At 43.6% G+C, this 12,637-nt stretch overlaps 1 protein-coding gene across 5 annotated transcripts in view; it reads right to left on the bottom strand.

Moving 5' to 3' along the window:
- Cald1 (caldesmon 1) overlaps nt 1-12,637 on the bottom strand; it is a 192,806-nt gene that overhangs the window by 7,871 nt on the left and 172,298 nt on the right. For all 5 annotated transcript variants that reach the window (XM_026788562.1, XM_026788564.1, XM_026788565.1 and 2 more), the window contains 4 exons: nt 6,762-6,805; nt 6,585-6,663; nt 3,854-3,991; nt 2,498-2,593 (listed from right to left, as the gene is read on the bottom strand). In XM_026788562.1, the coding sequence (XP_026644363.1) occupies nt 2,498-2,593; nt 3,854-3,991; nt 6,585-6,663; nt 6,762-6,805 (357 nt within the window). The remainder of the gene's footprint in view (nt 1-2,497; nt 2,594-3,853; nt 3,992-6,584; nt 6,664-6,761; nt 6,806-12,637) is intronic.

Raw genomic sequence — 12,637 nt, 5'->3', positions numbered from 1 at the left:
ATGTGTCCAAAGCTTTACAAAGCTTAATGAGTATAACTAACATACTATTTTATTGATGACATCGAATATATATGTCTTACTTACTTATTTGAGGCCACACAAATCTGTCAAACCCAATGGGAAGAAGGTGATCACTAAAATATATACTAACTGTTGTATTCTTCCCTTCTTTGCTTTCCTAGGTAAGTTTAAAAGTCACTTACTAAGGAGGTAAAGCAGCCTGTGGTTTTTTAAGTTTCCTGTATTACTTTTCTGTCCTGTCACTTTTTAGGAGGCCATCAATAACCGCAGGCGCTGTTACCGCTATCTTTGGTGTGAGATCCTTAGTACAATCCCACCTATGGAGGTAATAACTCCATTTACATGTACTCTTTTAACCCTTCCACTAGGAGGGTAATGGATGGGAAGCAAGTCAGGTCAGGGGCTGATCAAAGACTCGAGAGGTAGCCCTGGACCGAGCCCATGAGGACAACTTGGTACAGGATGAACTAGACCACACATACTGGAGACGTGGGTGGAAAGGAATGGCCATCTGCTCTAGAGAGGTGATGCCATACTCAAAGAGAAGCCATTTATCTTTGTGTCCTTCCTTCTTTTCTCAGGAGAGTCCCTGAAGTGGGGTATGTGGCCATGAACGCCTCAAATTTACATGTTATAGAACGGCTTTTAGTTTCATAGTTTCATTTGACTTTCAGAGGGATCCATGATTCAGAAATCAAAGAATTAGTAACCATGGGTCTAGAACCATACCATTGACAGACCATAATTTATTTCTATTTAAAAATAATTTATATTTCTTGTGTCAAGATGACCAGTTGTGACATTTGAGGCCCCAAAGATACATCTGGGTGTGGTGTCTTTCCTCTCCCCCCCCCTTTTTTTTAATTGACTCCATCTCCTTTATCTGCTTGGCAGGAATGCATATTTTTTCAATGGGTAATGTCTTCACAACTGTAAACTGAGTTCACATTGGCATATACCTTCTGTGAAGTCTTGCGCAAAGACCTTGGGCAGAATATTAACTAAAACGCTTAATGTTTTGCTCCCAAGAATGGAACACAAACATTTTCGTTTCTCCTTTATAATTTGGGAAGTGCTAGGATATCGCTGCAGGAGCTTAACACTTTACAGGCATGGGATCTGGGATGTTTTTCTTCTTAAAGAATGAAGGTTATGTTCGATGCCAGCCTGGTCTACATGGTGAGTTCCAGGGCTATGTTATTGCAAAAACCCACAAAAAATAAAGGATAAATTAATTAAATAACAATGAATGTAGTTATGGTAGTTCCTTTTCTGCTCCTTTGATACCAATAAAACTGCAAAGTCAGCTTAGCAGAGAAGGCTGAATGAGAATGTGAATGATTTATTCTAAGAACAACTGTAAGGCAATTACATAGTGAGTTAAAGGAATATTTGTATAACTAGCTTACACTTAGTAAATAAGAAAAGTTTTAGTAGTCTAAAATAATATTCATAGCCATTTTTTGTGGTTTTGCAGGGGGAGTATTTCAGTTTTCTAGTTTCAGGGTTTTTATGGTTTTCCTTTTCAGGTGTTGATAACACATTATTCCATTTATATTAATTATATGTATAATAGAAATTATTTCAGTAGCTACTAAATAACTATTTTGTGTTAAGTTATAGAAATTAGTTAAAATTAAAAAAAAACATGGCTTGAAAATGGTCAAAATACCCAATCTTTTGGGAGTAAGTTTTGGAATGCTTGTAATAAATAAGTAGCCTGAGAAACATGGCATTTTGCTTTCAAATTCCTGTGTGTAGTTTATAGAATAGAAGCCAAATAAACAGATAAGTAAATAAAGGAAAACAGAGAGAAATGCAGAGGGTCTTAGTTGAACGGCCCCAGCATCGTGTGCCACAACTAAGCCCTCCTCCCCCACTCCAGCAGAGGCTGTGCTTTACCCTGAATCGTGGTGCAGCTGCTCAGGCCACTCTGTGTCTGCACACCCAGAAGTGTGCCCCCCAGCAGTGTGCCCCCCAGCAGTGTGCCACTTACCAGTGTGCCACCCAGCAGTGTGCCCCCCACCAGTGTGCCCCCCACCAGTGTGCCACCCAGCAGTGTGCCACTCACCAGTGTGCACGCCCACCAGTGTGCCCCCCCAGAAGTGTGCCCCCCAGCAGTGTGCCCCCCAGCAGTGTGCCACTCACCAGTGTGCCACCCAGCAGTGTGCACACCCAGCAGTGTGCCACTCACCAGTGTGCCGCCCAGCAGTGTGCCACTCAGCAGTGTGCCACCCAGCAGTGTGCACACCCAGCAGTGTGCCACTCACCAGTGTGCCGCCCAGCAGTGTGCCACTCACCAGTGTGTCCCCCACCAGTGTGCCACCCACCAGTGTGCCACCCAGCAGTGAGCCACTCAGTACCGGCAGCAGAGGACAGGAAAACCATTCCTCCTAGGCAGGTGAGCCAACTGCTCTTTTATTCTTATGTGTAAGTTGTAAGATCCGAGAAACTCAGATCTCCCCAAGCTACTTACAGAAGGCTTTGGAGCAGGTGACTTGTTGCCATCTGGTGATTTAGTTAGCCATTCATTGATGCGGCTGGAAACTCCCACCTTCAGGCCAGCGGTTTCCTGCAAAAAACCAGTCACCCCAAAAACTAAAGAAAAAAAGGTACCTTTACCGGGGAAATCTTACACACTTCAGGGTATCCTTAAATGGGCAATTGTTGATCTTGAGTACCAGCTGACTGAAGGATTAGCTAGAGAAGACGCAGGAAGACATTCCCTGCCCCTTCCCCAGAGGCGGCAGCACCTTCTGGCTGTGACCAGCTGTGAAGAGGGGCTGCTCTGCCTGTGTGCTTCACACCTTGCTTGGGGCTGCATCTGTCTTGTTGTTTCAGTAGCCAGCCTTCCTTCGCTGACATAAGAACCCAGTTTTTTCACCCTTCCAATGTGGACTAAAGCCCAGTAGCTCTCCCGATATCCTCCAGGCCTTCATCACTAAATCAGGACTGCTGAAGCACCCAGTACTGTGGGCTCAGCAGCCCCCTTCAGTGGGTTTTCAGCCTCTCTAGTGTGCAGCAAGCCACTGCTGACCCAGCTTCCACCACATAAGTCAATGTAATATATTCTCCTTTATAATAATGCATATTTATTGTATTGATTCTGTCCCTTTAAAAAGTATATCAGGGGCTGGAGAGATAGCTCCATGGTTAAGAGCATGGGCTGCTTTTCCAGAGGACCTGGGCTTGATTCCCAGCACCCACACAGTGGCTCCCAACCATTTGTAACTCCAGTTCTAGAGGATTCTATGATCTCTTCTGACCTCTGCAGACACTTGGCATACACATAGTGCACAGATATACATACAGGCAAAACAGCCATACACATATAATAAAAATAAATCTTTAAAAAACGAAATATCAGTTTTTATTCCATATCTCCTTAGCCCATCCTAACCCTAATGACTGATAATTAAATGCAAGCACTTCATTTAGTGGTCCATGATCACTGCTGAGTACACAGGCTAGCCCATGAATACAATCTCTATGAGCTTGCTTTATTTTTGCCTTTTTTTTTGGCAAATCAGTGCAGGTCATACATTCTTCATTGCATTTGTTGTGAATGAAGGCCGTTCCTAATGCAAATGGGGAAAATCCACTTTTCAAAACTTGAGATGAAGCCGGGCGGTGGTGGCGCACGCCTTTAATCCCAGTACTCGGGAGGCAGAGGCAGGCGGATCTCTGTGAGTTCGAGACCAGCCTGGTCTACAGAGCTAGTTCCAGGATAGGCTCCAAAACCACAGAGAAACCCTGTCTCGAAAAACAAAAAAAAACAAAAAAAAAAAAAAAAAAAAAAAAAAACTTGAGATGATGAGATGCATGCTCATACCTTATTTGGTGTTCCCGAGGCAGAGGGGGAGGAGAACACATTCCCTCTCTCCCACATGCTCTTGATGTTGCGGACCCCTTCAGCAGGGACAGGGAGATCCGAGGCTGCAGGCTTAGGAGGTTTGGAAGCCTTTGTTCCCTGAAATGTGCAAATATGCTTTAAGACAGTGTTGAGAAGTTTGTCCTCATAAAATCAGAGCGAGCTGGTCTTACTCAGCACCATCAACTAAAAAAATTGTTGTGTGCACTTCTATCGAAAGGGATTCATGGTTTCTGTTGTACAGCTCCATTCCGATGTTGTGATTCTTCACATAAACCATCAGAGCTGGAGCAGAGGATCTTCCAGAAAAGAAACGTGCTTTTTAGGACTCTATCATTCAGGAGAAAGAGGACTCCATTTCCTCAGCCGATTATTTTCTGGTGTTTTCGTTTTTAATGTGCATGTGTGTTTGCATGTTTGTGTGTATGTATGAATGTATGTGGAAGCAAGGTGTGTGTGTGTGTGTGTGTGTGTGTGTAGGAGACCAAAGCTCAATCTCAGGTGCTATTCCTTAGGGGCCTTTTTTTTTTGAGGGGACGGGTGGTTCATGGATTTAGCTAGGATGCCTGGCCAGTGACCCCCCAAGAACCTTCTTGTCTCTAACTCCTCAGCACTGGATTATAATGTGTGCAGCCACACCTGGCAGTTTTTTATGTGGCTCCTAGGGCTCAACCGTAGGCTCTTTTTGCTTGTGCAGTTGCTGAGTAAACTAGTTCCCAAGCTTCTCCAGTAGATAGGCATTTGTTCTGCTTTGTTTTTAAATGTGTATTCGTGTGTGCTATGCATATGTGTTTGAGTGTGTGTGTGTGTGTGTGTGTGTGTGAGAGAGAGAGAGAGAGAGAGAGAGAGAACACGTACACGTGGAAACCAGGGGTTGATGCCCAGTGTCTTCCTTGATTGCCCTTCACTTTCTACACTGAGGCAGGCTCTCTCACTGACCCTGCAGTTCACTGGTTCTGCTAGTCTAGCTAGGCAGCTTGCTCCAGGGATTCCTTGTCTCTGCCTCCCAAATGCAGGCTTCCGTGCCTTCAGCTTTTACATGGGTGCTGGGGGTCTGAACTCCAGTCTTCAGATTACAAGGAAGTCCTATGTGATTACACGACCTACTGAACATCTCCCAGCAGATAGGCTTTTAGCACCTACTATGCATGCTAACTTTGGTAGAGTTTGTCAAAGCAAGCCAGTTTGTTCCATAAACCACAGTAAGCTTATATTTCAATAGGATAAATGTCAGTAACTTATTAGTACTTATTTTTCATTGTCGTAAACACTATGAAAATAATGGATTGCAATTTATCTCTAGAAGAGAGAACACATAACAGGGAAATGATATTTAGTTTGAGAATATCAATCAGGCTAAGGATTCTTTAAGGATGTAACATTTACAACCAGATTTTACCAGAGACTCAGAAGTAGGAAAAGGAATAGGAGGAGGCCTTCATTCTATGCAGAAAAACAGCATATGTAGATGCCCCAAAGTGGGGAAGTTCTTCAAGACTGAAAGGCTGAGGCAGGACAGCATAGAGAACATACTGGAAGGAACAAAGGAGACAAGTAAGAAGGGCATGTCTTTGAGAAACTTTCCCAGCTGTAGACAAAGACAAGCCCAGATGGCTTCTCTATCAGACCTGATCTGTGACTGGTGGTTTAGTAGGGATGAGTTACATCTTCAGTGGTATACAAAAATGTGCCTGTGCCCGGTCTGTGGCCACAGTCTTGGCTTCATTCGTCAGTGCTAGGACCAATCTAACCAGAGAAATTAACTGTGCACAGTTTGTCATGTTTTAGTGGACACCAGTCTTGTGAATAAAATGGGTATTGGTACTTCATTAAGTATTTAATAAATCATAAGATTCCCCTCTCAGTCTCTCATGTCATTTGTGAACTACATTCTAGGCATCTCTACTCTGAGTACAAAGGAAAGGAGAAAAAGAAAGTGAACCCAAACAATTTACTTCACTGAAGATGCTCTGATACAGAAGGTTAAAGCCGTTGCTCAAGTCTACACAAAGAACATAAAAGCATCACATCTTGATCAGTGATGTTAATCTTTTAGAGCTTCGGATGAGAAAGACACATTACTTCCAAACAAAATCAAATTCCCAAGTCAACTGAACAGTAAAAAAAAAAGTTGGTAACAACATAAAACTATGATCCTTTTACTACTAACCAACCAGTAAAATGGATGATGATGAACACAAGTTGGTTCTCATCTTGATGTTATTTCATGCTCCCATATTTATTAGTAGGAAGTTTCCGCAAGCAAAATTCAAGATGTACTTGTGACTACCTATGATGCATATATCCATCAATCTATTCCTTAGAGACTAGAGAGCAGGCTTAGTGATTTAGAACACTCGCTGCTCTGGCAGAGGACCCAGATTCAGTTCCCAGCATCCACACGGTGGCTCACAACTATAACTTCAGTTCCAAGGGCGCACATACGTACATTCAGGCAAAACATTCATACACAAAGAAAATTCAGACTACAAATGTTGAAAACAACCTACTCAAAAGTCTCTAATACGTCTTTCTTACTGTATTTCTTCATAGCTAGTTACGGAGATCGTTATTAATATTGTACTATTATCAGGGTGCCAGGCTCATCCATCACCCTAAAGTTTCTGCGAACACATACGTAATCCCAGCCTGTTTCTGTTTGATAGGATTGTGACCGGGGAACAGCACTCACCTCGATTGCGTTGGTATACTGCTCCAGCCTGCTGTCAATCTTGGAGACTACTGCTGCTTGATGCGTCGATTTGACACCACTGCCAAGCAAACACAGACATGAAAACATGAGTCCAAAGACATCTCTTCGTGTGAGTCACAGCTGATGAGTCTCAACTGAACAGTCAATTATAGTTACCTTTTCTGCACTGACTTATTCAAAAACTCTGCTCGTTCCTCTATCTGGAAATAAAAAAAGAAGAGAAGAAGCCGTGTGAATATGCAGAAGGAAAATTACGTGCAAAGCCCTAACTAACACTGGGACGCTCTGAAGCCTGGCAGACTGAGACACGAGGTAATAGAATCTGCACCGATGTGCCTTTGAAATACCTTGTGAGCACTTCTGGAAGGCAAGGCAGATCCAGAGTGGCACAAGTCTCTCCTGTGGTCCTACCTGGTGGCCTGTAGCTTACCCACAGTGCCCTTTAGCCACACCACTCCCATTCCTGAACCTGGTAAATGAAAAACACCACAGAGCATGTGAAGGCGCTCCGGTGATGTGCACAGCAGCCCAGATGGGGAGAAAAGTAGGAATGATGTATTTGACACTGGGGAAGTGAAAGGAGGACTGGGAGAGGATAAAGAATGCAGAGAGAGAGGGGCTGGGGGGATACTGAGTTTTGGAAACAAAAAACCACCATACATAACACAGAACAATGCCATATTAATTATTCATATACTTAAATCTCTATCACCTGTAATGGCTTTTGGAATCGGTCCTTTGGAAGCTAATTGTGTCAGGAGGGTGGAGTTCTCGGGAATGGCATTAGTGCACTGATGAAAAAGACAAGAGAGCTTGCCTATTGCCATGTTCTCTGTCACAGGAGGAGACAGCAAGAACGTGCCCATTTGTGAAGGAGGGGGAGAACCCTTTCCAGAATCAGCAGGGCTGGCATACTGATGACCTTGCACTTCCCAGGCTCCAAAATTGTGGAAAACAGATGTCTACTCGGATTAGCTGCTTGGGTCCTACTGTGTAGTGTAGACTGTCCTGGAATTCTTGATCATCTTGCCTCAGTACCCTAAGTGCTGGATTGACAGGCATGCACCATCACACCTGGCAATGATAACTGCCAGTCTACAGTAATCTGTTTTATTCACCCAAACTGATTGAGAGAAGGCAGCATTGAAGTCTGTCAACCTAGGTCAGGTCACTACAGTAGATTCCCGGACAGGATCAGCTATGGAGTCTTTCAGCATGTGTGTTCCTTGGCAGACTAGGGGGACAAAAGGTCCTTTAAGGAGAAAACACACTTAGTAGATTAGGAGAGCATAGAAACAAAACATTTAAATGTCAGTGGTGGGTGCCAAATTAAAGATGGGAACATGATGCCACATCTATAAGACAAAGTGGGGGCTGGGGAGAGAAGCCTTTTCAGAAATTCTGATATTTAAACTGAGTTTTGTAGTTTATAGTTTCCCCAGTGAACTTATGAAAGTGAGGGGAGGCATACATGAACTAGAGGGGAATGGTTTTTTTTTTTTTTTTAACAAGTCAAATACTTAGAGACATGGGATGCCGAGGGCAGTGGGGAGCACACTGCAGTGCAGTACCAAGGAGAACTGAGACTTGTGTTGTGTGTGTGTGTGGTTCTGTCAGCATCTTACTGACTCAGGTTGTCCCGCTCACCTCGGCTGTCACACTCCCGTTCCTCCTGAGTAGTTAATTCAGCTTGACCTCATTTTCTAGTCTAGTTAGGACTCACCCTCCGCTTACTGACTTCTGCTGGGAAATGCCTTAACTGTCTGCTTTAAATTACCAGTTTGTGTGGAGTTCATGAATTAAATACTGCACAGCATTGAAGGAATTTAAGGAGGGAAGCTGGCTGCCCCTGATGACAGGAGGCAACAGTATGGTCTCAACAGACTGGGGGAAGAGATAATACTGCCGGTTTCAGATGTTAGTTTGTGTATTTTCTTTACTTCACATTCCACATCTCCATCAACAAACTACAACAAACAACATCAAGACCTTTAGATTTACTCTACGTAAAATTTATTCGCTGCTTATATTATCATTCATTGTTACCATAATCAAGCAATGAGAACTCATAGAATTGCCCAGACGGTAGAGATCATAAGTAATACACAAAATATACCATTTAGTACTATTTTGAGGTCAAGATTCAGATGTACCCCTCCCGTGGGCACTACACAATAGCACCTGTGTGTCAGAGGGATTATAACTGAAGCTACAGCCTCGCTAGCTACTGAAATTCCATTATAGGATAAACTGCATTTAGGAAAATCTCAGGAAACTCTCTAAGAAACATGCCATCAAGACAAGGGGCACATGGTGTACTCCTGAATGCTCATCTCTATTATGTATAAATTAAAAATGCTCTGGTCCTTTCTATGCACTGACTAAATGACTATTGACTTGTGTAGTTCTGTAAGAGAGAAGACAGAGGGGGCTTCCTAGGAAGGCCTGAGGAAAATAGAAGGATGGACTTGAGAAACGAGGAAGCCGAGGGGGCTGGGCAGAAAGGAGATGACGATTAAAGACTGCTGGGGGAAGGAAGCCCCAGGTTCTCCAGCACTCAGGGTAGATAGGATCTAGTCTCAGTGACGACTGCCCTCACGTTATCAGGACGGTTCAAGGAAGGCTCAGCTTGGGAGAGACTTTAAGGAAGGAAGGAAGGGAGAACATTGTTTTCTTTGATTATTTGTTGATCCAGGAATAAAAGAGCCGAACTGGGGACAGGCTGCACTCTGGCAGAGATAGCCAAAGTAGAGGGAAGTTTTCTTCTTATTGCTTGGTTGATGGCTTCTGTTATTCCTTTTGCTTTTGTCTTTCTGCTCCTTTTTCTATACCGGTGATTTTCGAGCCGTGGTCAGCACTTTCACCATGATGGTCCCAAACAACCAAATGAAAACATTTTTTTATGGTTTTGCATTTGTTTGAGACATGGTTTTATTCTGTACCTCCGGTTGCCCGAGAACTCACTAGGTAGGTAGTCCAGGCTGGCTGGCCTTGAACTGATGATCCAGCCTTCCAGTGCTGAAATAACAGTGTTACTACGACCAGCCTTAAGTACTCTTTATTTGTGAGATTTAGTTTAAAAAAAAAAATTTATATGTATGGGTGTTTTGCATGTATGTATGTCTGCATTCATTGCCCATGGAGACCAGAAGACATGTTAGGCCCTCTGGAACTGGAGTTACAGATGGTTGCTGGCTGCTGAGTGGGTGCTAGGACCTAAACCCAGGTCCTCTGCAAGAGTAACAAGTGTTCTTAACTCCTGGCTATCTCTCCAGCCCCCACTTTTAACAAAAATTTACATCATTAAGGGTTGAAAAAAACCATTTCATGACATAATTATATGAAATTCAAATTTCAGTGTTCATAGATGGAGCTGGCCTACTGTAGGCCTTATTGTGCTGTGCTCTGAGGGCTCACTGGCTGGGATGTTGCTCCCTTTGTGAGTCCTGAATCATTTCCTGTGAGGCCGTCAGCTATATTCCCATAAAGGGGCAGCAAACTTACTTTGCACTTTTCTTTCTCACAGTATGTAGCACAGATTAGTTACATTATAAATATAGATATTTAAAAATAAATTCCCAGTTGCTTATATTGGTGTGCTGGTTAGTTTTATGTCAACTTGACACAAGCTATAGTCATGGGGAGGAAGGAGCCTCAGCTGAGAAAATGCCTCCATAAGATTGGGCTGTAGGCAAGCCTGTAGGACATTTTCCTAATTAGTGGTTGATGAGGGAAGGGTCAGTCCATTGTGGGTGGTGCCGTCCCTGGGCTGGTGGTCCTGGGTTCTATAAGAAAGCAAGCTGAGCAAACCATGAGGAGCAAGCTGGTAAGCAGCATCCCTCCATGGCCTCTGCATCAGGTTCCTGCCCCGTGTGAGTTCCTGTCCTGACTATCTTCAATGATAAACAATGAAGTATAAGCCAAATGGATTTTTTTTAAAAAGAGTAAGTCTTGGATTTTCCCACAGCAGACCCTGAGATGAATGGTCAAGTACAAAAGTCACGGATTTCCTGCAATAAGGATACATTTTGAGAAACACGTTGTCCATTGGATGATTTTGCTGTGTGAACATCATGCTTTGACCCTACTGACAGAAACTGAGACACCTACCATGTCATTATTATGTACCAGTATTGTGCACCTGGTCTATGATTGGCCAAATTGTTATTACCCAGTTCACAATGGTACTTTGGGAAATATAACTGTAACCAAGCTGGGCATGGTGGTACATGCCTTTAATCCCAGCACTTAGGAGGCAGAGGCAGATGGGTTTCTGTGAATTTGAGACCAGGCTGGTCTACATAACAAGTTCTAGGATAGTCAGGACTACATCGTGAGACATGGTCTACAAACCAACCAACCAACCAATCAACGAACCAACCAACCAACCAACCAACCAACCAACCAACCAACCAACCAACCTGTGCCTAGCATTCACACCATCATAAAGACTAAGTGAGATTATGTGAATGCTGAGGGCTCCTGAAACAGCTCATTTGGTAAAGTGTGTTTCCCAGAAGCATGAGGACCTCAGTTCAAACCCCGGGTTCCAATGTAAAAAGCCAGCTGGGGTTGCATGTGCTTGTAATTACAGCTCTGAGGACCTGGAGACAGGTAGTTCCAGGTTAAGAGGAGGCTCTGACTCAAAACAATGAAGGCAGGTGGCTTCTGAGGAACAACACTTGAAGTTGACCTCTGACTTCTACACGCATGGACATCTATGCATACACATCCCCACATGCATGTGTTCTCCCCACAAACACAAACATTCTGACAAATAGGTAACAACTGTAAAGTGGAGGTGACTGGCTTTTGGTCCCTTTCACATGGGAGCCTGGTTGAGATTTGACACTGACGTTGCCCATTATTGATGGTTCTAGTCTAGTTAGGCTAATGGTAGATGAAGACAGGCTAGGGATGTTGAAGGTTCTCTGAGCCACCACTCACTCACTCACTCACTCACTCACTCACTCACTCACTCTCACTCACTCACTCACTCTCACTCTCACTCACTCAGGATTCCTCTGTAAATATTTATCAGATACCTTCCATACATAAGGTACCATGCTGAGTGCTCAAAGCAAAAGAGAGACTTGGTAATAAATGACCAATCGAGTCTGCTGCCTTCCCCCACAGCACACATCCCAAACAGCCCACAGTCTCCCTGACCAGTCCTTGTTTTACTCCTTCTTTTCCTCTGGACAAGAACTTCTTGACTTCTTAACTTCAGAGTCAGGAGGTCTGCTCCATGAAGGCAGTAGTAACCTAACTCTCCTGGAAAAGGACCTTATCTAAGTTGCATCTCATCTCCTACAGGAATAGCTTTGCAGTTTGCACCTGGACTAATTCCAGTTGTTTTGCTTTTAGTAATCCCAAAATTAACATAAGAAGTAGCTGAAAGAGTCAGCGTTCAAATGTTTGTACATTTAAACATCTAAAATTCATATGGTGCCGTCTAATCCCCAATGTGCTATCTAAAAGGTGGGGCCTTTGGGTGGACTCCTCATGAATGGGATTGATGAGCTTCTTAAAGAGGCCAGAGGGAGCTTGCTTGCCCCTTCTTTTTCCTTCCACTATATGAGAATAGCAAGAAAGTGTCATCTACAAAGAACCAGACACTGAATTTTCTAGTGCCTTGATCTTGGACTTTTCAGCCCCCAGAACTGTGGGCAATAAATTTCTGCTGTTTATAAGTTACCAAGTGGGGAAGAGGTGTTAATTCAGTCCACATGACAGAGCAGCCATAGTTGCGGACGTGACCTAAGTCCTGCTACCCCGAAACAGAATGCTAATGTACTTCCCCTTCAGTTTACCTTTGCTAGAAAAGCTGTTTGGATAATAAATGTGAGTGATCTTCAGGATTTGAAAGAACCCCGAGGCTCCCTCCTGATATCGCTGTGTGAACTGTGCCTCAATTATTCCCACGCCTCTGCACTGGGCCGAGAGATAATTTATGTCGAGGCTGGACCTCAACAACCAAGTCAAAGATGATTTGATATTGTAGCCTAAACATATTAACACAGCACAGTAAA

The sequence above is a fragment of the Microtus ochrogaster genome, unplaced genomic scaffold (genome assembly GCF_000317375.1).
Source record: "Microtus ochrogaster isolate Prairie Vole_2 unplaced genomic scaffold, MicOch1.0 UNK4, whole genome shotgun sequence".
Taxonomy (NCBI): domain Eukaryota; kingdom Metazoa; phylum Chordata; class Mammalia; order Rodentia; family Cricetidae; genus Microtus; species Microtus ochrogaster.
The sequence above is the reverse complement of the archived record's forward strand: the minus strand, read 5'-3'. Positions and strand labels throughout refer to the sequence as shown.